This window comes from Equus caballus, chromosome 1 (genome assembly GCF_041296265.1).
Source record: "Equus caballus isolate H_3958 breed thoroughbred chromosome 1, TB-T2T, whole genome shotgun sequence".
In the NCBI taxonomy this organism is placed as follows: Eukaryota; Metazoa; Chordata; class Mammalia; order Perissodactyla; family Equidae; genus Equus; species Equus caballus.
Genome location: NC_091684.1, coordinates 174996184 through 175021763, shown reverse-complemented (window position 1 = coordinate 175021763; position 25580 = coordinate 174996184). Strand labels below are relative to the sequence as shown.

At 54.1% G+C, this 25580-nt stretch overlaps 5 protein-coding genes across 9 annotated transcripts; 2 read left to right on the top strand and 3 right to left on the bottom strand.

The window, feature by feature from the left end:
* Nucleotides 1-1045: 1045 nt before the first annotated feature.
* LTB4R (leukotriene B4 receptor) lies at nt 1046-3055 on the bottom strand. 2 transcript variants are annotated; one of them, XM_023623087.2, is made up of 2 exons: nt 2909-3055; nt 1046-2310 (listed from the first exon to the last, which is right to left on the bottom strand). In XM_023623087.2, exon 2 carries the CDS (start codon nt 2299-2301, stop codon nt 1246-1248), a length of 1056 nt encoding a protein of 351 aa, XP_023478855.1. In that variant the 5' UTR covers nt 2302-2310; nt 2909-3055; the 3' UTR covers nt 1046-1245. The 2 variants fall into 2 exon arrangements, with proteins under 2 accessions (XP_023478855.1, XP_070129494.1); XM_070273393.1 differs by having other exon boundaries at nt 2913-3055.
* Nucleotides 1046-7329, bottom strand: LTB4R2 (leukotriene B4 receptor 2). The gene is made up of 2 exons (XM_070273380.1): nt 7225-7329; nt 1046-6877 (listed from the first exon to the last, which is right to left on the bottom strand). Exon 2 carries the CDS (start codon nt 6855-6857, stop codon nt 5781-5783), a length of 1077 nt encoding a protein of 358 aa, XP_070129481.1. The 5' UTR covers nt 6858-6877; nt 7225-7329; the 3' UTR covers nt 1046-5780.
* CIDEB (cell death inducing DFFA like effector b) lies at nt 6489-12081 on the top strand. 3 transcript variants are annotated; one of them, XM_070262343.1, is made up of 6 exons: nt 6682-6795; nt 7418-9430; nt 9725-9869; nt 10743-10892; nt 11124-11314; nt 11483-12072. In XM_070262343.1, the coding sequence occupies exons 2-6, from the start codon at nt 9390-9392 to the stop codon at nt 11619-11621; spliced, it is 666 nt and encodes a 221-aa protein (XP_070118444.1). In that variant the 5' UTR covers nt 6682-6795; nt 7418-9389; the 3' UTR covers nt 11622-12072. The 3 variants fall into 3 exon arrangements, with proteins under 3 accessions (XP_070118484.1, XP_070118444.1, NP_001420456.1); XM_070262383.1 differs by lacking the exon at nt 7418-9430 and having other exon boundaries at nt 6489-6795; NM_001433527.1 differs by lacking the exon at nt 6682-6795 and having other exon boundaries at nt 9271-9430; nt 11483-12081.
* NOP9 (NOP9 nucleolar protein) lies at nt 12050-17594 on the bottom strand. Of its 2 annotated transcripts, none has more exons than XM_023623039.2 (10): nt 17231-17594; nt 16563-17018; nt 15659-15811; nt 15279-15420; nt 14965-15157; nt 14186-14326; nt 13394-13519; nt 12991-13227; nt 12677-12782; nt 12050-12329 (listed from the first exon to the last, which is right to left on the bottom strand). In XM_023623039.2, the coding sequence occupies exons 1-10, from the start codon at nt 17592-17594 to the stop codon at nt 12172-12174; spliced, it is 2076 nt and encodes a 691-aa protein (XP_023478807.2). In that variant the 3' UTR covers nt 12050-12171. The 2 variants fall into 2 exon arrangements, with proteins under 2 accessions (XP_023478807.2, XP_023478816.2); XM_023623048.2 differs by having other exon boundaries at nt 15659-15769.
* Nucleotides 17595-17654: 60 nt separating this feature from the next.
* On the top strand, nt 17655-24882 carry DHRS1 (dehydrogenase/reductase 1). The gene is made up of 9 exons (XM_023623078.2): nt 17655-17908; nt 18338-18510; nt 20055-20195; nt 20340-20419; nt 22677-22809; nt 23131-23277; nt 23816-23885; nt 24221-24301; nt 24486-24882. The coding sequence occupies exons 2-9, from the start codon at nt 18361-18363 to the stop codon at nt 24620-24622; spliced, it is 939 nt and encodes a 312-aa protein (XP_023478846.1). The 5' UTR covers nt 17655-17908; nt 18338-18360; the 3' UTR covers nt 24623-24882.
* The last annotated feature ends 698 nt before the right edge of the window (nt 24883-25580 follow it).

Sequence of the window (25580 nt, the reverse complement as noted above, 5' to 3'; positions counted from 1 at the left end):
CCTATGCAGCATAGGTGGGAGGCCTGAGAAATAACCTGTTAGGTCTCTCCCTGTTTTAGCTGCTCTTCTCAGATTGACCCACCCAGCTTTCCAGCGAGGACCTGTAGACAGTTTGGGGGTTCTGTTCTCAGGTCCCTCAGATGCCCTTGGCTTCCTTCTGCATCCTTCTGCACAGATGCTGATATTATGTAGGGTTTGAAGCATCCACAGCCCATTCCCACCTGCTCATATTTTGGGGTCCGTAGGGGAGATCTCAACATCCTAGGTTTGCGGAAGATGTTGCACATGGATTTTTGGGTTTTCTCCTAGTTGCGCTTTCTCTTTTTCTGGGACAGATTCAAAAAGTACACCACTGCCACTGCTGCTACCATCTTCCTAAATGCTGTCAGGACAGAGCCAGTTCAAGGCTCTCCAAGACAAAAGTCATTCTGAGGAAAGAATGACTCATCTCTCACTTTGGGGAGTCTTCGTTTCCTAAGGGTGATCAGGGTCACATGGGCCCTCAGCCCCACCCTGTACCAGCGCATGTTTTGGGGGCTGGCGGATGCTGATGTGCGGAATTCTTGGGGATGACATCTGATGACCTGGTTCTCAAGTGAAGCCTCCTTGGGAGATGGGGGGAAGGAAGGCAATCCCCGAGAGCATCTCCCACTGAGAGGAGGAAGATTACTGGCAGAAAGTTGGAGTCATGCTAACAATTATACCCATCCCAGGCTTCAGGGTAGATGCCCCACGGCTGGGCTAAGTTTCCTCGGAAGGTCCGATGGGTCAGGGAGTCTGGAGAGATGAGCCCAAATGGGTGGTCTTCCTTGGTCAGCGCCTTCAAGAGTCTGCGGACCTGTTTGGCTCTAAGGGTGAGCTGCAGATGGCTTGCCTCAGAATAGAGGAGGGGAGGAGGGGTCTGATTTCTACGTCTCTGTGTCCCTTCCACAACTGAAAATCATGGGAAACTAAAGGATGTGACTCTCAACTATTGAGAAGGTCCCCCATAAGGGCGCCCAGGAGCACCCCAATCCCCCATAATACACACGCCCCACATACAGAGTTGACCCAATTTCAGACTCAGTTTTAATTGTAAAGCTGCCTCGGGAGCCAGGCTCTCACTCCGCCCTTACTCGGCCCTCCCCCCCCCCTTCTTCCGCTCCACCCCCAACATGAGTTCTCCTCCTGGGGTACAGAAATTGGGTCAGGCTGGCAAGGGGGCATTCCGCCATCACCATACCCCCAGGCCCACTTGGGTTCGCTTCATTCGAGAGGGTTGGTGGAGAGAGTGAGGCTCTCGGAGGGTGCAGGCTCGGGGGAGGTGGGGGCGCCCTTTACAGTCAGGTTCAGGGTGCCCCCACGGCGCGTGCTGGACATCTCGGAGCCGGTGCCCTCCAGCATCTTGGCGACGAAGCCCACGCCCGCTGAGCGCAGCAGGCCGCCGCCGGCGCACGCGTACAGCACGGGGTTCACGCTGCTGCTCAGGAAGGCCAGCGCGATGAGCACCTGGCGGGCCAGGAACAGCCGGTGCCCCACCAGCCCGGACCCAGAGGCCTTGCCAGCCAGCACGCGGCCCGCATCGGCCAGGTTCACCACGTGGTAGGGCAGCCAGAAGGCAGCGAAGGTCAAGATGATGAGCACCACCAGGCGACCCGTGCGGCGGCTGCGGCGAAAGCGCCTGGCCTGCAGCCTGCGCCCGATGTCGGAGTAGCTGGCCACCACGACCAGGAAGGGCAGCAGGAAGCCAGTGATGGCCTCGAAGAGCAGGTGGAAGGCCCTGTGTCCCTCACTGGGGTACACTGGGAAGCAGATCAGGGTCCTGTTGTTGCGTCCCGAGGTTACTTTGCGGTATACGATGACAGGCGTGGCCAGCAGAAAGGACACCACCCAGAGGCCTGCCAGCAGCCGCCAGGCAATCCTCTTGGTGCGGATCTTCTGGGACACAAAGGGGAGGGCCACTGCCAGCGAGCGGTCCAGACTCATGGCCGTAATAAGCAGGACACTGGCATACATGCTGACTCCACAGACATAGTGGAACAGGCAGCAGGCAGCTGATCCAAAAATCCAGGTGCCTCGGGCCAGGAAGTGGAGGAAAAAGGGGGCAGTGAGCACTACAGCCAAGTCAGCCACAGCTAAGTTCAGCACCAGCAGGGCAGTGACAGAGCGCTTCCGCATCTTTACCAGGATGCTCCACACCACAAAGCCGTTGCCAGGAAGGCCCACAGCCAGCGCCACTGACAGTAGGATGATAGCCAGCAGAGGGATGACCATGCCACTTACTGAGGAGGGTGTTACAGGAGATGTAATGTTTGTGGCCATTGCAAGGACCTGGAGAGTGAGAGTGGACACACTCATGAGGGTGGGGGACCAAGGGTTTCTTGACACCTTGGACACACTTAGCCTGAATACTGGAGTCTGTCTCCAAGATCAGCAGTGTCAGACGGACCTGTGCAATATACTGCCCTCATCACTGCCAATTGACCTGTCTTAAGGGGATCCAGCTGAGTAGAAAGACTGACTTCCTGACTGGGCCACAGGGCCCCTTCCTGCCCACAGACCCAATAGCAAAATATATGGCAACGGCAACAGCAGCGGCAGTATTTCCACACCCTTTCAGCTTCCTTCCAAACTGGGGGCTTTCCTTACCAATGCTGCACCCCTCCAAAGGCTAGCTCCTCTGTACCCTGCCAGGCCCCTAGCCACCGCAGTCCCATTGACTTCCTCCAGTCACCTGCCTACTCTCCCCAGAGATGCCCAGGGTCCACCAGGAATAACAGGGATGGGGAGAAGTTTGTGGATAAGAGACAAGAACAAATCCTCCCAAGTCCTTTTATCACTGGTAAGGCTGTCTTTGGAAATTCCTCAGTACCTTCTCTCATGGCTGCACCCGCCCCACCATCACCTCTCCTACTCCCAGGATACTTACTTACAGGCTCTTCCAGGTACTGGTTGGAAGCTGGTGCCAATCCCAGGGTCAGGGCAGAGTGGTGTAGCCTATCCCCAGATCTGTCCCAGTGCCAGGGGCCTGGCCCTGGGCCTGGGTGCTGTCAGCTAAGTCAGCCAGAGAGGAAGTACTACGGAGCAGGGCAGGGGGAAGACACATCGTCCTCAGGGAGGGGCTGAAACTCCTACTCCCTCCCTTCACTAGAAGAGGGAATAGTCTTTGTGTTCCAGAAGAGCCCAGCCGGGAGGAGGACTCCTCAGGGGTGGGGCCAGATGAGAAGAGCCCAGGAAGGGGCAGTGAGAGAGGAAAGAGGGGTGCGGGGAGTGAGTAGGCTGGGGTGTGACCTCAGATGCAGGTCTAGACTGGAGAAGCGAACAGAGTAATAAATTATGTCATCCAAGAGGAGAGAGGGAAGCCGGAGATGGGAAATGGGCTCAGATTAAGAGGCCGGAATACGGGCTATCTTTATATTGTGTGAAGGGTGTAGATTTTTAAATTAATAGGAAGTGTAGGTTGGAGGTGTGGCTAGGTTCAGAGTTTGGGTTAGGCAACATCGTGACTTAAAGAGGACAGTACCCTGTCCTTGGCTTGCGTTCAAGCCATGAGCAGAGTCCGGGGAGAGGTCTCTCTTCCTGCACCCCCAATCCCTCCCCTCATTCAAAAGGACTGGTTCCATTCTAGGTCAATCACTTTTCCCTTCTCTCTGGTAGAAGCGAAAGTCCAAAGAGTCTCTTTAGTATCACTTAAAATGCCAATTTCTCCCCCTTCTCCCAACCGTTCGCCTTGTTCTTGCCCATGTGGCTGCGCTGCCACATGAGTTTGGATTTAAGGTCTGGGCGCTGGGCAAGGAGGTCAGCACCACCTCTTTCCTACCTTCCCACAGCCGACTGTCAGTCCCACCTTCGACACACAGAGAAAGTAGGGGCTGAGTTTAGGCAGCAGGCATGAGGGAGTGGGGACAGTGCCCTGCCAAGAGGAGAGACCAGGAATGTGGAAAGGGAAACAGTCCCTAAAAGGAGCACTCTTCCCCTTGCCCGGAAGGAGGGCAGTCTCCTCTTCTGGAGCTCTCCTACAGAAGCTAAGAAATGGAAAGTCTTTCCTTCAATCTGACCATGAGGCTTCCTGCTTCCTTTTCAAATCTGTCACTTCTCAGGAAAGATGCAGAGTGTACCGGTGGTCACTGAGGTCCCTTACCCTTTGCAGTGTCCCCACTTCCTCTGCTTTGAGAAGAGCCACCACCGCGTTGACTCAGTAGCTGTCAGGCAGAAGATATGATGAAAAGCACTGGGCTGAAACCACAGCAAGAACTGAAGGTAGAGCTGAGGAAGGGCTTTCTGACCACACAGGCATATGTAACAGAGGAAGTTAGGAGCCTCTGACCCGGTGCCCGAGGACAGGAAGAAGCCCCCGCAGTCGCTGTTTGGGGATAGAAGCTTCTGACTCAGAGGCCTGTTCTGATGGAAACTGGGTTGTCTTTGCCTCCTCTCCCAAGCTGCCTCCCACCTCCATCTCTTTCAATGGTCTTTCTTCTTCCACCCCAGACTAGATACTCTAGGCATACTCCCTGCCCCCCCCCACGTCTAGAGCTCCACCCCTGGAGCTTTGGTGACCCTGCTGTGACCCTGAGGATTGGATTTCCTTGGCTCTCTCTTGGCCTCTGCCTGGGTGGTGTGAAGAAGCACGAAAGCAGAAGTTGGGGTGATGGTCAGGGTGACCCCTGAGGGAACCAACCATCTCCATGTGCCAGGGACTGAGGGGACCGGGACAAGAGCCTTCCAGTGCCAACACTGGGAAAGTCCTGGGCAAATCGGGAGGCACTGGTCACCCTGACTACAGGTGTGTGCATGTGGACGTCCCATAAAAAGAATCTCATCTTACATCCCCAAACTGAAAAGCATCAAGGTCCAGAACAGGTTTGAGAGCTAGAGATGGGAAGCTTCCAAAAGATGGGGGGCTGAGAAGTGTTGGGGAGTGGGGGTGAGGAACAGCTGGAAGGCTTGAGAGGAGTCAAGACTTGGCAGAGAGAAAACGGAGAGAAAGGACAGGTGGCCCCTCCCTGAAAAATTCTTTTTGTTGTCCAAATATCTACACCATTCCCCATAGCCCCTTGTCCCCAACCCCCAAACATCCCCTGGGTGAGCCTGTGCCTGCTCCTGGGCAAATTTTTGAGTCAAGTGACCTTTGGGGGGAGAGTTGGATTCAGAGAGAAAGATAAGTCTCAGACTCCCAGGGCCCCTCCCCCACTGTACCAACCGCAAGACAGGAAAACATTCCTTTCAAACCCCACACATTGACTTTCCCCTTCCAGAGCCAAACCCTTACAGACTCCAGAGAATGGACCTCAGCCCCACTCCTCATCCAAGCGTCCTTACCTTTCCTTCCTCTTTCTCTCTTTATTTTCAGAGTGGTTCTATGAGTTGGCCTCCGGGAACCAGGCCACCTGGGCTAGGATGCCACTGAAGGCTGGTGCTGCCCAGCCTTGGCTTGACCCAGCAGGGAACCAGGCAGCTTCAACACAGCTCAGTCATGATGCACCACCAGGGGGCGCAAGCTTAAGCCATCATCTAATGGCTGCCCAGCGTATTTCACCATAGCTGTTGGCGACAAATAAGCAGCTCTGGCACATGAGCATATGCCAGCCTGCGAGTACACAATATTCACTCACATGGACCATCACCACGACAACCCCTCAGTTTGGAAGAACCTAGGCCTGCCCCAGGTGTATAATAATTCTGCCCAGATAGTTCCAAACTACATCGGAGAAGGATCCGCAAATGCTCCAGAGCGGTTCCCTGAGTTCTGGGGGGCGACGGAAGGAGACAGGAAAGAGCAGGCCCGGGTGCAGGGTTTGGTGTCAAGGGTTCCATCCCTGACTGTCCTTCTCCGCCCCGCCCCCGGGGTCTCCATTCCCCCTGCCCTGCCCCACTACTTTGAGTCGAGAAGTAGCTCGGAGCTCCAGGGTCCCCTCTCTAGAGCGGCCGCCCCCTCGGGCCTCTCCGGAACCCTCAAAGAGCCGAGTGAGGAAGCGAGGACCTGCCAGGGGCAGCAGATCGCCGGCGGTGAAGAGGTAGAGCACCGGGTTGACGCTGGAGCTGAAGAAGGCCAAAGCCGTCGTTCCAGCTCTCGCCGCTTGGCCCGCCCCGCCGAGCCTCGCCAGGGCCCCTTCGGGCGGCGCCAGCGCGGCCACGGCCTGCAGAATATTGACCGCGTGGTAGGGCGCCCAGAGCAAGCCGAAGGCGAGCACGATGGCGCTCACCAGCCGGCCCACCCGCGTGCCGTGCCGCCCGGTGCGCCAGCGGGTGCCCCGCAGCCGCGCCAGCGTCGCGCTGTAGCAGCTGAGCACCAGCCCGAAGGGAAGCACGAAGGCCGTCAGAGTCTCGAGGCTCAGGTGCGCGGCGGCGTGGGCCGGCGACGGGTGGCACAGCTGGCACAGGTGGTCCCCCCAGAGGTGGCGGTAGACGGCGGCCGGCACGGCGAGCAGCAGCGCGGCAAGCCAGACGGCGAGCAGCAGGCGGCGGGCCAGGGCCGGACTGCGCAGCCGCGGTGCCAGGAAGGGGCGCGTGACGGCCAGGCAGCGCTGCAGGCTGAGCAGGCTGGTGAGCAGGACGCTGGCGTACATGCTGAACGCGCACACGTAGTACACGGCCTTGCAGCCCGCCTGGCCCAGAGGCCAGGCCTGCCGCGTCAGGAAGGCCACGAAGAGCGGCGTGAGCAACAGCACCGAGCCGTCGGCCAGCGCCAGGTGCAGCACGAGCGTGGCCGCCAGCGGTCGCCCCCGTGCGGGCCGCCAGCCCGCCAAGCTCCACACCACAAAGCCGTTGCCGGGCAGCCCCAGCAGTGCCGCCAGCAGAAGGAAGGCCGAGCCTGTGGTCCGTGAGGCCTTCCGGCTCAGCAGCGTCTCATTCCCCGGGGGACGGTAGCAGACCGACATCCTCCTGCGCCTACAAGGGGCTGGAAAAGCCATAGAGCGCGTTCAGTGGTGGCGCAAAAGCCCATGTTGGCGGGCGGGCGGGGCGGGCGGGGGTGGGGGATGCCGGTGAGAGGGACTGCACCTGCCCCTACTTCCCAGCAGCCCGCCTCTCCTCTCTCAGGACCCCAGCCCCAACTCAAGCCTACTTCTTGGAACCCAAATCCTTGCTTTCAGTCAGCTGACCTCCCCAGTCCTAACTCCCAGGCTGTCACTACCTCCACCTCCACCCCTCTAGCCTGGCCCCTCCTTCTTTGTTCAGCTTCATTCCTTATACCTCAGGGCAAAAGCACATGGTGGGGAGTAACGGCGCGTTGGCAGATCTGCTTACCCAGCTGGGAGCTGGCAGGGTTGGGGGCAGCGAAGGGCCTGGGGAAGCTGAAAGGCAAGGTGTCGCTGCCTGTCCTGTGCCTGTCAGGTTTGCAGAGGGTGAGGTGAGAAGAGGGAGGGACAAGGTGGGGCTCCTCTCAGCCTTTGCTGGGGCCCCTCCCTCACCCGACTCCTTCCCATCACTAACCATCCAGGCATGCGAGAACCTGCCTCTCCGGAACTGGAAAAGCTTAAGGGGTGCAGACACGCTTCCCTGGCTGTGTGGGTGAGGAGGGACACTGCAGAATCCTGACCCTGGGTCCTGCTTCTGCACTCATCCCTCCCTCAGCTCCGGTCGCAGTGCTTCTGGCCTTGAAGCCTGTATGCTTCCTGGCCTCCCTGGCTGCCCTCACAGAGAAGGTGACCCAAACCACTCACTCCGCCAGCTGCTCTAGCCTCACCTTTCTGCACTCCTGACCCTGCTGAGCCCCCTTTTCCTCAGCTTCCCACCTACCCCTCTCCTGTCTTGCCTTGGGCCCTGACCCAGTCATTCCTCCCCCAGGGCTCTCACTGGGCTGTCAATGACAGCTTTCAGTGGCAAGCACAATGCTAAGTTCTAGGGGAAAGGGGAGATGCATGGAGGTGTCAGGGGCTTATAAGCTGGTTGAGGACTCATAACACATCTGTGAAGAGACCACACAACAGGGCTACATCAGGATTCGGAACAAGAGGAAAGGAAAGAGTGCAGTGGTGGAGACATACTGGAAAGAAGCCTTCTCTGGGTGGAGAAGTCAGGCAAAGCCTGGAAATGAGGAAATTTGAGGGGGACTTGGCAGATTGATAAAGTTGAAGGAAGGGGAAAGAAAGGCCCCTGCCCAGTCAACAGCCAGAACTGAGGGTTCCTCAGGAGCCAGGACACCAGTATTGTCTCCGTTTGGGTTCCCTCCAAAGCAGAGCCTGAGTAGAGGGCGTCTGTACAGGTGATTCTGTATGTGAGAGGTCAGCTCAGGAAGCAGGAGTGAGGAGCAGAGGAAGAGAGGGAAGAGGAGAGCCAATGAGGGCGTGCTCTTGAGTCCCTTTAGTAGGCATCAGGCCTGAGAAGGACACAGAATGCCTTCCAGAGAGACAGAGCCTGGGGCATTTATGCCGGCTCGCCCACTGTTTGCTGGCTGTCCTAGAGGTATTAATGCCCCTAGACACACCTGCAGCCTGTACTTGTCGGGAGGGCTGAGTAAGCTGCCACAGCTTCAGGCAAACTCCTAGGAGGAAAGCAGAGAGACGTGTGCTCACGTGAGGGGTCCACTGTCAGCAAGAGTCTTGAGCTTCCACACAACCATCCATCACAGCTGAAATCAGAGATGGGACGGGGCACCAAAGCTAAAGTCCTGATGCCATCAAAGGACACCTCCCGCCCCTTCACATCTGCCTCGTGCCCATTAAGTGGCCAAAGGAGAAAGCCGAGAAAGTGACTAGTCCAGTGTGGCTGAAGCAGGTAGTTCTGGAGAATGAAGCCAGAGAGATGTTGAGCTAGCCCCTGCCCTAGACCATGGAGAAAAGAGCAGGAGAGTAGAAAGGCAGAGTCTCCCAGACAGGATCCTGTTGATCCTGGATCCATGGATCAGGACCCATCCTCTCCCCACCCCCAACCCAGGCACACTGCCTCACCTCCCATTTTCTCCAAGCCCTGACCAAGATCCCATCCTCAGCCCCGCCTCCCTCGTCTTAAAGCTGCAGTTTATGGCTTTCATTAGGTGGCAGCATGTACGGTGCAAATCACACATAATGCGGCTTCTCACAGTTTGGGAGCCAGAAACTCTTCCTAGAAATTCCCTCCATAGAAAGAAAAACACCAGACACCACATTCCATTCTCTCACATAGTTCCCATTTACCCTCACATCGGGTGCCGCCACCAGAGACACACACACACACAAACTTCCAGGCTTTTGCCGGGCAACTCTGGGCCTTAATCCTTCCTCTAAGACCCCATCTAGGTCCCTCCCCTGCTCCCTCCCCTTGGACTTTGCCCTTCTTACTGGCCAGGCCTGGGGGGCCAGAGTCCGGGCTTGACTCATCCCCCACCTCCCTGTGGCTGAGGTCCCAGCTCTGTAACAGAAAACACCACCACTTCAGCCCCAGCACAGCAGAGAACCACCCGGCCCAGGACTCTCCTGCGCCTTCCGGCCACCATGGAGTACCTCTCCGCCCTCAACCCCAGCGGCCTGCTCAGGTGACTTCTAACCCTCCTCTCCACTCTCCAACTCTGGGGATACAGGCAAGGCAATGGAACTCCATTCAGCCCCTAGGAGCCTGGCGAGCTGCACCCCTCCCCTCCTCGCCCCGGCTTTGCACTGGGGGCTTGTCCAGCCCTGAGCCACCGCTTCCCCACCCCTTTCCATGGTCTCTCCCTCTCCCTAGGCTACAAACCCAGATCCCTCCCTCCCTCCCTAACTCTCCAGCCCATCATCCCCATTGCACCCACCAAACCCCTCACTCCTTCATGACCTTTCTTCCCAACTACCAGGTCAGTATCCAATATGAGCTCTGAGTTTGGCCGTAGGGTCTGGACCTCAGCTCCACCACCCCAGCGACCTTTCCGTGTCTGTGATCACAAGCGGACCACCCGGAAAGGTCTGACAGCTGCCACCCGACAGGAACTGCTAGACAAGGTAAGGGAGCCAAGTCCCTGGGTTCTGTTGCAGGGACAGCCAAGGGGCTCAAGAAGAGTGAGAATTTGGAATGACAGCAGAAAGGGCTGAAGAGGGGGGACTGAGGGGGCAATGACCTCTGCTGCACTTGGGTCAATTCATTTTTTCCCCAAGGAGTGGGCTTTTCCTTGAGGGTAGGGGAAGGAGTAGATAGGGAGGGATGGAGTTCAGAAATCAGTATAAAATGGCAAGTCATAAGATAAAACAAGTTTAAATCCTAACTCTGCCACCTCCTAACATCAAACTTTGGGAAGTTATTGAACCTATCAAAACTCAGTTTCTTTATCTATAAAAAGGGAATGACATAGCTACTCCTTAGGGCTACTGAAAGGAGTAGAGGATAATGTGTGTACAGTGCTACATAGAAGACTCAAGGATAAGTCAGTGTGAGTGAAAACAGCTCTGGATACCTCTGTAAGCATGGGGGAAAGTGAGGAGGGACATTGGAGATCAGACCCCATGTGACAGGCCCCACCAGCATAATGCCTTCCACCCCTAGCCTATACCCATTCCTGAACGATAGACTTCCAGAGAACCTGGCCAGCTTATCAGTTTCAAACCAGCAGGAGTGGCTTAGAGGGAAGCACAGGGAGATGACGATGACATGGTAGGAGCAAAGCAGGAGCAAATAGGAAAAAACCATCTGCCCTCAGTGAGGGTTCCCCAACGACTAAGAACACTAGAGCCATTTGAAAGGATGGCAAAGCCCCGGGGCGAAGAGCTGGGATATCAACCCGTGTCTGGGCCCAGCAGAGGGATGCGGGCTGCTGGAAGGGAAGTAGCACAGGATAAGCTCTGCCCCTTCCCTCCTGCTTCCCGCCACCGGTCGCCTAGGCATTGGAGACCCTGCTGCTGAGCGGAGTGCTGACACTGGTGCTAGAGGAGGACGGGACAGCCGTGGAGAGCGAGGACTTCTTCCAGCTGTTGGAGGATGACACGTGCCTGATGGTGCTGGAGTCCGGGCAGAGCTGGAGCCCCATCAGGGTGAGGCCCACACGGGGACTGCTATAGGTCACCAGTCCTTCTCTCTCGCAAGCCTGTTCTCTTGCCTGACCCTGATCTTGGGGGCAGAGGCAATGGGAGAGATGAGTTGTCAAGGACACCTTATAGTGGACAAACAATCCAGACAAGGGCAGGTCTGTCCTGGTGCTGATGGGGATTAGTGGTGGGTGTCAGTATGTGAGGGTCCATTGCACTGATGGGGGTGCCCTACAGAGCAGGGTGCTGTCTTATGGTCTGGGCCGGGAGAAGCCCAAGCACAGCAAGGACATCGCCCGCATCACCTTCGACGTATACAAGCAAAACCCTCGAGACCTTTTTGGCAGCCTGAACATCAAAGCCACATTCTACGGGCTCTACTCCATGAGTTGTGACATACAAGGACTCGGCCCAAAGAAAGTACTCAGGTCAGAGACCAAGTCATACTTCCCCATCCCTAGAGTTGCAGTCCCCATAATTCCCTCTCCTGCACTCTCCTACCCCTTGTGGAAACCCCCAGCCCCCAGCTCCACGGCCTCCTCCCGGCTTCCCCTCCCTTCCCCTACCCGTCTGACTTCCTGCTGTCTGCCCTTCAGGGAGCTCCTCCGATGGATCTCCGCTCTGCTGCAAGGCCTGGGCCATATACTGCTGGGAATTTCCTCCACCCTTCGACATGTGGTAGAAGGGGCTGAGCAGTGGCAGCTGCAGCGTCAGGGTCGCCTCCATCGCTACTGAGAAGGGGCTCTGAGCTTCTGCCACTACTCATTCCAAGAGACAGACTGTAAGGACTCTGACAACATCAAGTTTGGGGACCCGCAGACTTGTGCAGACAGTGCAGACCAGATAACTTACCTGATTCCCCCAGTGTCCTCTGACCCCATTGTAACAGACTCCATCAGCATAATGCCTTACACCCCTAGCCTATGCCTATTCCTGAAGAATGCTGTCCCTGCCTAGCCATCTCTCCAGCCTCCCACATAGCCTGAAAGGCCACAAGCCTGGCCCCAGGCATCTTGATCCCTCCCTGACTGCTGCTACATCTAGATGTCCTTACAACTCTTCCTTTCCCTAAGCTCCCCAGTGCACTGAGGGCAGCCCTCTCTGACTTTACCTTGACATCTCTATTTGTTTGAAACCTTCCCCCAAAAAATAACAAACACATGTCCAATAAAAATATAAAAATGTTTATCAATAAGTCTTTGACTCCAATTTAAACTAGGAAGAGGACAGGATAGATACTCCCTTTCCCCTCCCCCATCAACACCCAGTCCCAGATCCAAAGGCCTCAGTCTTCAAGTATTGAGTTCAGAGCCCGTCTCCGCTTGGCCACTGCCCCCTGCTGCTGTTCCCAAGCCTTTCGCCGCTTCAGGAAGGTAGTCAGGGCCACATTTCGAGCCACATGGTGGCCAAAAGGGTCTCTTAAGAGCTCCTCGTTCCGCTCCCCTGCAAAGGGAACCATTCATGTTCAGTATCACCATGCAGTCACCCACCCACGCTTGAAGAGACTCTACTTGGGGTGAAGGTCCCTCCATTTTCCCTGGACCCTGTGCCTGCCTGGGTATAGACTTAACACCTCAATCTGCAAAGAAGAGATGCTGGGAGAAGGGGTGGGCGCACAGGGCTGCACGATCAGCAGAGGAGAAGCAGAGAGCTGACTGCTAAGAACCCAAGCCGAGACCACCCTTTGGAACTGAAGTCTCTGCTGAATTTAAGTCCACTACCCAGCCACCCAGCTACTGGAGTGAGGGAAAGAAAGTCTGGAAAGATCAGAGAGAGGTGCCAGTACTCACCCAGCTCTGCAGCAATTTCCTTCCGGGCCCCCAAGGCTGCTCCACTCCAGATGGCATCCAGCACACGGCTGCCATGGCGACTACAGGCCAGAGCTACATATTGTCCCTGCATTGAGACAAGCAAGATAGGTCCCTCTATGGCAGGCCACAAAAGTGTGTTGGCGGGGGAGGTAAAGTTTTTGGAAGTTTAGAGGTTGAGTCGTAACAATCTAGGAACTACATATTCTCTGTGACTCTGAAGGACAGTCCTGGGAAGCTCACATTCTCTCAGTGGATGACGGCAGAGGAATCAAAGCAGAAGCCAGAAGTCTAACCTTTAGGGTCTTCAGCACACGGCGGCGCTGCTTGCGCGTCACGGAGGGGCTGCTCAGGACGGTATCGAGCACGTGGGAACCAGCAGGGCTTTGGGCCAGACTCAGAAGCTGCGGTCCTGTCAAGGCACCCAGACTTCGAAGTATAAGATCAGGAGTGGAGAAGTGCAGCAGATGCTGGAGCAGTAGAGACCCAAGCACCGTCACTTCCCCCAGGGCCCTGGCTGTGGCCATTTCCACCTGGGAGGACAGAGACAGGGAATTTAGGAGGTAACCACCAGACTGCCACCTTCACTGGGATGGAGCCAGAGATCTCACCACCCTCACCTCAGTGGTGAGGGGCTTCCTAAGCCCTGGGAGGCCTGGTCCCCAATTAGTCACTGGCTTGGCCTCTCCCCTACCTCACCTGGTGCTCCGCAGGCACTGCCCCCTCATCCTCCATCAGTCCATAGTACACCTCATAAGCCATCAAAGTGGCAAAGAGAGGCACACAGGACACTTGCCGGGAAGAGGGCTCTGCACAGTGGAATGCCTAGAAGGGAAGACAAAACATGATGACTCTGAGAACCACCTCATCCCTAACCCGACCTTCTGACAGGGGAAAGCATTCAGGAGAGGTGAGAACACCTAACTCCACAAGAATGTAAGCTGCGCAAGGACGGGACTTCGCCTGCCTTCTGTATCCCCAGCCTCTATACAAACAACAGGGGTTGAATAAACATTTATGTCTTAAATAAACTTCTCTCTTCGTTCTGGGAGGTAGTTTTCCTTGCAGGACTGTGAGATGCTTTGGCCTCGTTCTGCCCTGTATCTGAACTCCCTGAGCACGAGACCTCTTGGGTCCCAGAGATACAACCACTGAAGATCAGACAAGTCTTGGGGCTGGCCCCGTGGCTGAGTGGTTAAGTTCCCACACTTCACTTCAGCGGCCCGGGGTTCTCCGGTTCGGATCCACGGCACAGGCCTATGGACCGCTCATCAAGCCAGACAGTGGCAGCATCCCACAGAGAGACTAGAATGACCTACAACTATGTACTGGGGCTTTGGGGAGAAGAAAAAAAAAAAAAAAGGAAGATTGGCAACAGATGTTAGCTCAAGACCAATCCTCCAAAAAAAAAAGAAAGAAAAGATTAGCTAAGTCTTAACAGGTGGAATTTGAACTGAGGGCATAAATGGGTTGTGGGTAACACTCACTCACCTCCAACAACAGCTGCAGGACCTGGGCTTGGTGGGTCCCAACTCTGCGGCAGGCCCCCACCAGGGCAACGATGACCCCTGGGTGACCTTGGGCTAACACAGCTTCCAGGGCAGGGCTCAGCTCCTTGAACATGGGCGATAGCTAGCGGAGACATGGGGTAAAGAATCTTTGGCATTCTGGTAATGGTGGGCTAAGTTATTCAAAGAAAGCTTCCTGCCAAAAACAACTAAAAATGCTAGATAAAACATAAAAGCATTGCCATTATCAGAACTTTGGTTTGGCCAGATAAGGAAGGTCCAAGACAAGAGAGCAGGATTGGAGGTGCTGCCTCACATGTAGAGGAGACTTTAAATGGCCACACTCTCAGGGTAAGGGAAAATGAAATCTGCCCTTCCACCCTAACTCCCAACCCAGGAGATCCGGGGAAGCATGCCTTGGTGCTAAGCAGCAAAGGAAAAGAGAGGCCATGGCAACAGCTCCAGCCCTCATGTGGATTTGTAGCCAAGATGAGTGGGCCACAGAACCTCAAGCTGTGAACTTGGATTAAGCCAGTCGCCTGCTGGTAGTGGCGCCTGAGAGAAGCCAAAGCAAATCCTCTCTGGGAAGAAGGCATCTTCACCCTAAGCTCTGGGAAACCCCCAGGGAACAACTTTTCAAGAGAAAAGGCCAGCACACTGTCAGAGATACAGAGGCAGGCACACAATAAAATAAGGCCGACTGAATGAGAATAACACAAACAACAGAGTGCAGAAACAGACCCAGTCAAGTTCCCCACTCACCAGCTCAGGGGTAGTGACCGCATCCAGGAAACGCTGCAAAGGGAAGTTGGCAATAGGATGTGCAGCCAGGGTCTGCAGCTGCCCTTGGAAGTGATCCTCAAAGAGGCTCTGAAGCCTCGGGGGATCCGACACCAGTAGCACCTGCTCTAGCAGTCTGGAGCTCGTCTGATCCCGCAGAAACAGCAGGAGGGGACTAGGGACAAGCAGAAGGTGAATGGGTACTCTTAACTCCACTCCATCCAAAATACCCACATCACCTCGTTCATTTCACACAGGTCCATCAACCTGGGTCAATCCTGAGGCCCCGACCATACCTGCCATCTGCTGAAGAATTGCGGCTACTCAGGTAGCCAATCACAGCATTGCAGAGGTGGGCACAAAGCTGGGGCAGTTTGCGGTGTAAGACCTGTAAGCCCACTTGAAGGCAGAAGCTGGAGATCTTGTCAGTGATAAACACTGTGGAGAGAAGGCAGAAATAATAAAAGCAGCTTTCCCCAAATCCAGATGACCTGGACAACCTCAAACCTCAAGTAACACGGTACAAGGGACTATGGACACAAAGAGTCCATACAGAATCTTTGCAACATCAAACCAGATCAGATTTGAAGAGGAATAACACTGATCTAAATATGGGCCTTGTTTGATAATAACTCCCAGAAAAGTAGATCCTAGAGCCTCCCATCTCCCTCCTTACCAGCAATGTCCTTCAGAAAGCAGGAGCTCAGGTCCCGAAGGCAATTCAGGAAGGTTTCAGGGACCTCAAAATCAGTTGGCTTACAGTCCCGAGTTGGGGCCCTTTGTGCTTCTGAAGGAAGATCAAGAACGTGTGCAGGAGTGAGATCACAAACTGCCATCCAGGAGGGAGAATTCCACAGATGAACAGGGATTCAGCTTGGAGATGCAGAACGCATATGGTACAACTCAATGTCTCTTCTCGTCTGGATCAGTGAACTCAGATTACATTTGTTTTAATTTTTCTAAAAAACTTCAACCAGCTTCCCCATGGTTCACAAGAGACAGTCCAAACTCCTCAGCCAGGAATTTGAGGTGTTCCAAAATCAAGCCTTACCTAAACTCTCTACCCTTATTTCCCAGAGTTTTTCAAAATGTGGGCTGCTGCCTGAGTGTATCACGAAATCAATTTAGTGGGTCTCAAGAGACATTTTTTTAATGGAATACACAGAACAGAATAAATAAGGAAAGAAAACATCAAAGTGGGTTGCATGTAGTAAGAGTAATGTTTCCTGAACTTTTGCTTGAATCTAATATGTGTATATATACACATATGTATGTTGAGTCTTGTTTAAAAAAAAAATAGATTTCTTACTGTGAGTGGTGGTTTAAAAAAAGTTTGAAATCCAATGCTCAAATGAATCACCTCTTCCCCTTGCCCCATTCTTCTAACGGCTGTCCCCTAAACATATCTAGGCGTCCTCACCTCTGGGCCTCTGCACACACTAACCTTTGGCCTGCTAAACCCTGTCCTAATTTCTCTGCTAATTCTTCAAGGTCATGAAGAAATACTCTTCTGCTCCCTCTCTCCTTCTGAACTTCCTAAACTCTCCTTTAGGTCCACTTCCCTCTCTTGTAATACTTACCAGGTGAGTGGGAGCCACGGTGCCTGGCTCTCTCAGACTCCAGGAGAGTCCCTCCTAACACCTGCAGGAGAGTTCTGACCACGAAGGTGCCATGTGTGTCTCCACAGTAGAAAAAAAAATCATCACACACCTCAGCGGCGAGTCCCAGGACTAGCTCCTCCAGGGTCTCTAAGGAACCATCCTTCCTATCTCCATCCTCCTCTTCCTCCTCCTCCTCCTCTGCAGGGGTCCCCAGCAACCGAGGCAGCTGCAGCAAAGCGCTTTGCAGTACATGGACCCCGCATCGATGACAGGCCACAAAGCGCAAGTTGGAGCGCAGAGCAGCCCATACTCGACACAGCGGTTTCAGGGGACTGAACCCCAACAGTTCCTGCAGCATCTCACTGCCAGTCCTGTTCGTGGCCAAGGCTAGGGCCTGAGCCTCAACCTCCTTCAAAACATTGTGCACCATCAGCTCTGGAAAGACAAGGAAAGAAATATTTTAAAGAGACTGAGAGGAGGATAGGGTTATGTTCTTGGTTAGGCCAAGCTGGGAGGCGGGGAGGGCTAGAAAGAGGATATGGGAGATGGAACTAAGTCTCCGTGCCATGGAGACCCACGAAAATTTCCTCGCCTGTCCGGATTTTATGCCCAAGTTCCTCTCGGTCCCACGCGAAGTTGCTCCCTACCTCGTTCTTCTCCGGTCTCGGGGGCCTCTTTCAGCGCAGACAGCGCCCGGCGGAAGTACCCCAGAGCCTCGGGGCTCAGGTGGGGCAGCGCATCCTGAGCCGGCTCCGAGCGCCCGTCCGGAGGCGGGCAGGGCTGTCGCCGGCGGCCTGGTGGGGGGCGCCCCGACCCCTTGGCCCCGCGGCCTCGTTTGCCACCAGCTGGGAACCGACGCCCCGCCTTGTGCGGGGAGCGCGGCCCCAGCCCCATGAGCGCTCCGGGACCGGCTCCCTTGGACACCGGAGAAGCCTCCTGCCACCAAGCGTGGGCCAGGCCCAGACAGAGCTTAGAAAAGCCAGCGCGCTCGCTGCGCAGAGTACGCGTCATAGTCCAGCGACCGCTCGAGCCGGCCGGAGGGGGTGTGTCTCCAGACCGCCCCGCCTCCATGCGCCTGTCCTGGCCCCGCCCAGAAGTATCCCGGAGCCGCTGATGCGCTCTTTGATCCTGATCTCCACGTTGCCCGCTGAACCTCGGGCAGTATACGGATTTCCACGCCAGCCTCGGACTCTAACCGCGTCGTAGTCACCTCACCACCCCCCCGGCGGGAGGATCTAAATTCTCGATTCCGAGAACCTTACGAGAGAGGCGGCGCGAGGACTCCCCAGGCAGCAAAGGAAGTCCAGAAGCAGCAAAGTTGGCAGGTAGGAGGAGTGGGACTTCTCCCCACTTAAGGTCCAGGGTCCCTGGGCTGCGTGCACACCTCCGATCCAGAAGCCCCTCCTCCGGGCTCCGCCTGACTGGGCCGGGGTTGGGCGAGAGCTCCAGATGGCCCAAGACTTTGTGCGGATGCGCCATGAAGGACGCCGCACGGAGCTCCCCCCTAGTCAGCCCTACTCAGAGTCCCAGTAGGTGCCCTGGACAGCGCCACCCAGCCCCGTTCTTCACTCCTGGGCCTCCCGAAAGAGACAGCCAACTTTGCCCTGTGGCCTGCACTCCGCTGTCCCCCTCTGAAACCTCTCTCCCCTCAAAGGATCCCAACCTTGGCCCCCCCTCCTACCACTTTCGGGGTCCCCTCCCCATAGAGTAGACAATCTGCAGCCTTCCTTCAGAGCAAGTCTTTGCTTCCACAGATTTCCCTCTTTGCTTGTGAGTCATGGCAGCTCCCATGAAGGGCCAAGTGTGCGTGGTGACTGGGGCTTCCAGGGGTATCGGCCGCGGCATCGCCTTGCAGCTCTGCCAAGCTGGTGCCACAGTGTACATCACTGGCCGTCATCTGGACACGCTGCAGGTCACTGCTCAGGAGGTGAGTCCTTCCCCTAGAACCACAGGGGCAGAAACCACCTGAGGGAGCCTGTCCCATTAACCACTCCTAATCGGTTACCTGAAACAATAATACTCAACCCAACATGACTATTAACTCAAATTGGGTAAATAAACCCCATAAACAACTTCAGATCAGGTCAAATTTAGCCACCAAGTTAGTTTTATGAAAAAACTCTGTGTTAGCTCTGTGTTAGGGATTTTGGAATTGCAACTAAAGAGTTGTGGACCTGTGCTTTTCCCTATTTTAGGCAAGACTTTATTGAACTGTACGTTTTTATTTGACTTTTCTGCTGGATATCAGTTACATAAATATTTGGGTACATTTGGTTTGCTAGGTACTGCATGAAGCACTGGGGTTAGCAAGATTAATAATATATAATTCTGCTTTTAAAAGATAGAGGCTAGCAGGAAGTCAGAGGCAGAAATGGATCATTTCAATGTAATGCGAATGAAGTAAGTGATAAGAGGGAGATAGGCGCAGAATGTTCTGGGAGCACCAGTGGGTATCGAGAGAAAATGGGGGAGTGGTTAGGGAAAGCATTCTGGAGGAAATGGTTCTTGAACTGAGTCTTGAAAGGTAAGAGTTAGGTGAAGGAAGTTAAGAAAACCATTCCAGCAAAGGGAGCTACACGAGCAGAGGGACGATGGTGAAAGAGTGTGGATATTGTGAGAAATAATGCCAGAGCATAAAGGTACAAGGACGGAGTGGTAGGCGAGAGTCTGCAGAGAGGACACAATGGGTATTGGAAGAAGCCAGTAGAGAACTTTGGCCTTTTTCTCTAAGAGATGGTGATCCCGTTGGAAGATTTTGAACAGATTTATGTTTTAGGTAGTTCATACTGTCTGGAGTATGAAGAATTAAGTTAAGGCAGAAAGACTGGAGGTCAGGTGAGCAGTTAGGAGGTAAGGAGGTCAAAGGGTGGGACCCAGAGCCTGGATCTGGACAATAGTTCTTGAATAAGGTATTCTTCCTCTGAAGTTAGAGGATAGGGGCACATTTGTAGACGGTGAGGCAGAACGGGAAGTAGAAGTAGATCGTGCCTGAGAGCTTTGATTTCCCACTTACCAGGCAGGGGTGTTGGTGGAGTGAGGGTAAGAGGGCTGGGATTGAGTAGGGGTTCTATGTGAGTGGTGAAGGTGGGAGCTAAGGGCATGCAAGATGGGAATGACCAAGGATGAAAAAAAGACAGACCCTCATTTCTCAAGAGCAGCCTCCATGCCTTGTCTGTCCCTTACCTTCCACATGCAGAGTGCAATGCTTTGCACATGGTTGGCCCCAGTAAATGTCTGTAGATTTTAAACCCGGGATCCCAATCCACTTTGCTCTATAATGGGAGGACCTAGCATTCCTGAAACTCCTCAAACAGACACCAGAGGGCAGTATTGCCCACCATGTTCCCTCAGCTATTGGCTCTGATTCCTATGACTGGCTTCTCAGCTCCCAAGCTGGGAGTTAAGGGGAGCTGAATTTTGTCTCACACTCATGCGCTACCGTGAGCTCATATCCCCTCTGTCCCCCTCCAGGCGCAATCCCGAGGGGGCCGCTGTGTGCCGGTGGTGTGTGATTCAAGCCAGGAGAGTCAAGTGCAAAGCCTATTTGAGCAAGTGAATGAGGAACAGGGCCGTCTGGACGTGCTGGTCAACAATGCCTATGCTGGAGTCCAGGTAGCCCTTTGAACTTGATCCAAACTCCACACTCCTGACCTCCCCCTCTGACCCCTGAGTCCTCATTGTCCCTTCCATTATCCAGCCCCTCATACCTTCCTGCCTTCAGATCATCCAATTCATCACCCTTCCTATGCCTTCCAGGCAATCCTGACCAATGCTAAGAAGCCATTCTGGGAAAGCCCCGCCTCCCTGTGGGATGATATGAACAACGTGGGACTCAGGTGGGTGTTCTCCATTCCCTGCTGCAAGGGCCTGGGCTTCCCTCACTCACTCAGCAGGCCAAGGGCACAGGCCTTTCCCCGTACACCCTCTGCGTTTCCCTCTGCCCTCCCCCTGCTCTTTCTTCTCTCCTGTCCCATCTGTCTCAGTTACCTCTGGAGAAGTTCCATCCAGGTGAGGCTGTACCTGGGAACATCACCTTTTGCCTTGTTTCCATCAGTAATTTTCATCTGAACCTGCCTTGGGGCTTTCTCTTGCCTCGCTTTCTGCCTTTCCCAATGCATAACCCAGAAGGGAGCTGCCTCCCTCAGTAATGCACACCACCCACAGTGGGTATTTTCAAAAATGGTTAGAGGAAAAAATTGTGTTGTTTTAGATCGAGAGAAGGTCACTAAGAAAGAATGGGTGCCGGCCATCTTGGCCTCCACATCCTCACTCCAGACCCACAGACAAGGGCACTCCCAGGACAGCACTGGGAGGGCAGAGCTGTCATGGGGTTACACAGACCTCTGGCACAGGAGGTGAAACACAGCCTGAGTTCACCCAGCATGATATACATCAGTTTTGTCTCTGTTTATTATTTTTGGAACAGTGGTACCCTGAGTGGTACCCTCTCAGAAACTACACTCTTGATATGATCAGCCACCTGTGGGAGTAACCAAGAGATTATCTGCAAATCTTTGACTACAGTGTTTAAGACCACCCACGACTTCAAATCTGGTACTCTAGTGGCAATCCCAAGGAAGCAGGATTAGAAAGCAATTGTGATTTCCAAAGTGGAAGAAAGAGAATGAGGACAGAGGGCAATGGTCAGCCCAGAGGCAAGAAAAGAAAACCCAGTGGCCAGCCTGGTGGCATGGTGTTTAAAAAGAAAAGTGAAAAAAAAAAAAAAAAGAGGAAGATTGGCAACAGATGTTAGCTCAGGGCAAATCTTTCCCAGTGAAAACAAAAAACAAACAAACAAACAAAAACCCAAGAAATATTTATGTGAAAAAACCTGACAGACTATATACTAGGCTGTTAATAGTAGCTATATCTCAGTCAAGGGAGGAAGGAGTGGTAATGAGGGGAATAGGATTATACTGGTCTTCACATTTGTCCATAATTTTTTTGGTAAAAATACACACATACTTGGTAACCAGAAAAAATTTCCTTTGCATGGGAAACAGGACCCTCCAAATGAAAATCAGTAGAGAGAGTTATAGTTTCAAAAGGAAAGCCCAGCCTAAGGTAACACAGAGGGAAGGCACAGTAAGTGTATATGTGAACCTGTGTGCGGAAGGTAAGAGGAAGTGTTGGTGGGCTTCCAAGAGGCTCACAAACTGGCCTTTACCTTGGAGAATTCACCAGGACTTGGGTCAGGGTCTGGGCCTCTGCCTTGTAGGCTCAAAACCCTTACCAGGAAGAGATAAGGATGTGGAAGGTACCTGTTTGCAGGTTAAGGAATGTGGCATTGCCCATTTCTAGTTCTTTGGGTTTTGTTTTTCTTTTTCTTTTCTTTTCTTTTCTTTTTTTTTTTTTTTGGTGAGGAAGATTGGCCCTGAGCTAACATCTGTTGCCAATCTTCCTCTTTTTACTTGAGGAAGATTGTCGCTGAGCTAACATCTGTGCCAATCTTCCTCTGTTTTGTATGTGGGACCCCCTAACAGCATGGCTTGATGAGCGCTGAGTAGGTCCGTGCCTAGGATCCAAACCAGAGAACCCCAGGCTGCCAAAATGGAGCACACAAACTTAAACACTATGCCACCGGGCCAGCCCCTCACATGTTTATTCTCATTGAGCTTTAGATTATTTTGTCAATTCCTCCAAAAGTCTTCTTGAGATATATCTCAAATTGACTGAATCTATGGATTAATTTAAGTAGAACTGATGTTTTACATGTTGATTCTTCTTTGAACAGATTGTGTGTGTACTTGTTCTTTTATATCAGACAGAATTTTATAGTTTTCCCATGTAGATCCTATATATTTCTATGTTTGCCCCCTGAGCTATTTTAGGTTTGTTATTGCTATTATGGAAGAGCTTTTTTATTCCATTACATCTTCTAAAGACTGCTGTTTCTCATCCTTCAACAGTTAATTTTACCCTTGTTCCTCCCAGAATGTGGCCTCCATCCCTTAATTTGCCAGGTCTGCGGCTACCCCACGGGGCCTCCCAGCTGCTACAGCCGCTAGGGGCAGAGGAAGCCACCAGGGCTACAGCACCCAGGCCAGCCCTGAACACGGTCCATTCCTTCTCCTTCTTTGCCCCACCTTCTAGAGGCCACTACTTGTGCTCGGTGTATGGGGCGCGGCTGATGGTACCAGCTGGCCGAGGGCTCATCGTGGTCATCTCCTCAGCTGGGGGGCTGCAGTATCTCTTCAATGTTTCCTATGGTGTGGGCAAAGCTGCGGTGAGGACCCAGTGCCACGGGGTTGGGGAGGTATAGGACAGTGACGGTACCCACAGCTCAGGAGGTCCAATCCCCAGTGGTCAGAGTGGTAAGGCCGACGGCTGGCCCTTACCTCTCCCACTGCCCCTCCATGGACAGTTCCTTTTCTTGGGCTCCTCTCAGCCAGCCAGAGTGGCGGTGCCCTGGGGAAGGTGCACAGCTGGACAGGGCTCTTGGGAAGGGCAGGGGGTTGGGGCATCCTCAGCGGAAGCAGGGAGGGCAGGGGAAGAAGGTGACTGGCCTGGTACCCTGGCTCTCACCCTGCCTTCTGTCCCTCTACAGTGTGACAGGCTCGCTGCTGACTGTGCCCAGGAGCTGCGGTGCCACGGGGTCAGCTACGTGTCTCTGTGGCCAGGGTTGGTGCAGACGGAACTGCTGAAGGATCACTTGATGAAGGATGACAACACTGAGGATTCCCTGTTTAATCTGGTTGGCAAGGGGAGGGCAAGGGAGGCAGGGGATGCAGGGGAGTCAGCCTCACCATCCTCAAAGACAGGACAGTAACAAGATCAGAGAGGAAATACCTGGTGCTTACAGTGGCAGGCACACAGCTGAGCACTGGTCACACGTTATGTCCTTTAATCCTGTAGGGGAGATGCTATCACCATTTTATAGATGGCAAAACCGAGACCCAGAGAGGTTAAGAAACTTGGTCAAGGTCACATATGCCATAAGAGGAAAGGCTGTCTGGCTTCAAAGCCCATACTCTTCACCCCTACACTGAACGAACCTAGAAGGTCCAGATATATTTGGCCTCCCCAGGTCCCTTCTCATAGGAAAAGCAGTGGGTCCTGGTGCTGGGCTGCAGGGCTCACCTGGATGTGGGGAGGAGTGACTCCAGCGTTTTGCTAAGTCCCACGGGGGCAGCGGTGAGGGTGTCTCTCGTGGAACAGAAACTGAAAGCAGGGGAGAGACTTGGGCTGTGCTCTTGGAGATTAACCTTCACGTCTCTGCCCCTGTGTTTCAGGTCAGAAATCGCTTCTCATCCGCAGAGACCACAGAAATGAGTGGCAAATGTGTGGTAGCTTTGGCAACAGGTGAAGAGGCTGGGGACAGCTGGTGACGAGAGAGGGCATGGAGGGTCTGCATGGTGGTGGCAGCCGGTTCTGGGTCCTGGCTCCAGAGGTGGTTGAGGAATACACCCTTCTTTTCTCTCGCTTCTGGAGACCCAAAGGATTCAAATGCCCTGTTTGAGGTTTGAGAGTCTTAGAAACAGGTGTGACCAGGAGCCAGAGGCCCAGGAGCCTTCTTAGGAACAGAGAGAAACAATTCAGGGCTCCTGTGGTGTGTCAGTGGTTCCCTGTCCCCTTGGGCCCAAAGCTTGTCACCCTGCACCACTGCCCTGCCGTCTCAGCTGTCTCTGTGCCCACAGACCCCAATATCCTGAGCCTGAGTGGGAAGGTCCTGCCGTCCTGTGACCTTGCTCGACGCTATGGCCTTCGGGACGTGGATGGTAAGAGCTCAGCCTGGCAGCAGCCTGGACCTCTCTTCCTTCTGTTCTCTGCTCGTTCCTTCTCCCTCACTCTCTCCCTGCTCCTTCCTCCCTCACGCCCAACTCTGTCTCTTCAGCCAAAGTGAGGGGTGTTGGATGGGGGGGAAATGGGGTCTAATCCTCCTCCTCTTCCTGTTGTCCCCAGGCCGCCCCGTTGATGACTATTTCTCTTTGAGCTCCGTTCTCACCCGTGTCTCCAGCCTGGGCTGGCTGGCCTCCTTCTTGCCCAGCTTTCTCCGTGTGCCCAAGTGGATTTTGACCCTCTACACCAGCAAGTTCTAAACCTCCTGGCCTGACGTCACAACTCTGCTCGTCTTCTCATTCAGGCTGGGTGGTTGGGCCTGTCTCAGTGGAACGTGGCGGCTTTCCTGCCTGCCACATGCCCGTGATAGGAAGAGAAGGCCCCTCTGTGTCCTGGGGGAGCCTTGAGGCCCTTAAAGGTTCATCTGTGTTTCTTGGTCTTCCTTGCTCCTACAGTTTACTTTTTGCCTTAGTATTGAAAAATTCTCTGGGGACTAATAAAGGTCTTATTTCTTCTTCAACATGTTTTTGAGTGCTGATTCTGTGCTTAGCAAAGTGTTAGGTACTTGAGAGAAAGACTCAAAGATAGCAAAATGTTTAGGTTCTTCTTTCGGAGCTCCATCCCCAGGACAAGGCCCCTTTCCTCCAGAGCTGTTCCTGCTCTTCCCTGGAGAGCTGCCCATCTCAGGGCACCTGCCCCTCACAGCGAGGCCAGTTTCCTAGGTGCCAGCTGGGAAGCTGGGTCCCTCCACACCAGAAGCGGGCACGCCCCAGGCTCACGCTGCTTTCCCGCCCCCTCATTCCACCCTGGCTTCTGGGATGCCTGCTGCCTTCCAGCTGGGCCTGATCTCCAGGTGAGCCCGATCCAGGGAGGGTATGGTGTTTATGATTTCCTGGAATTTGGGTGGAAAGTACTGCCCGAATCCAAGTGAGGGCAGAGGAATAACTAATGGCACCGACACTCTCTCCTCCCTCCTTTCAGGTCCTGAATTGGTCTCTGAAGAACTGATGGCAAGTGCTCTTTAGGGCGGGCTTGCCTGCCGGCAGCCTAGATGGCCATCGAGGTCAGGGGATGGCTGCTGAGAATCAGGGGCAGAGATCATTTCCAGTCTTCAGAAAAGGCAGGGAGAGAGCTCGGCCTCCCCCAGGCTGCCCAGAGCATCTGCAGAAGCTGTGATCTTCCTGTGGCTTTCTGGGGACAGCCCCCCGTTACTGTTTC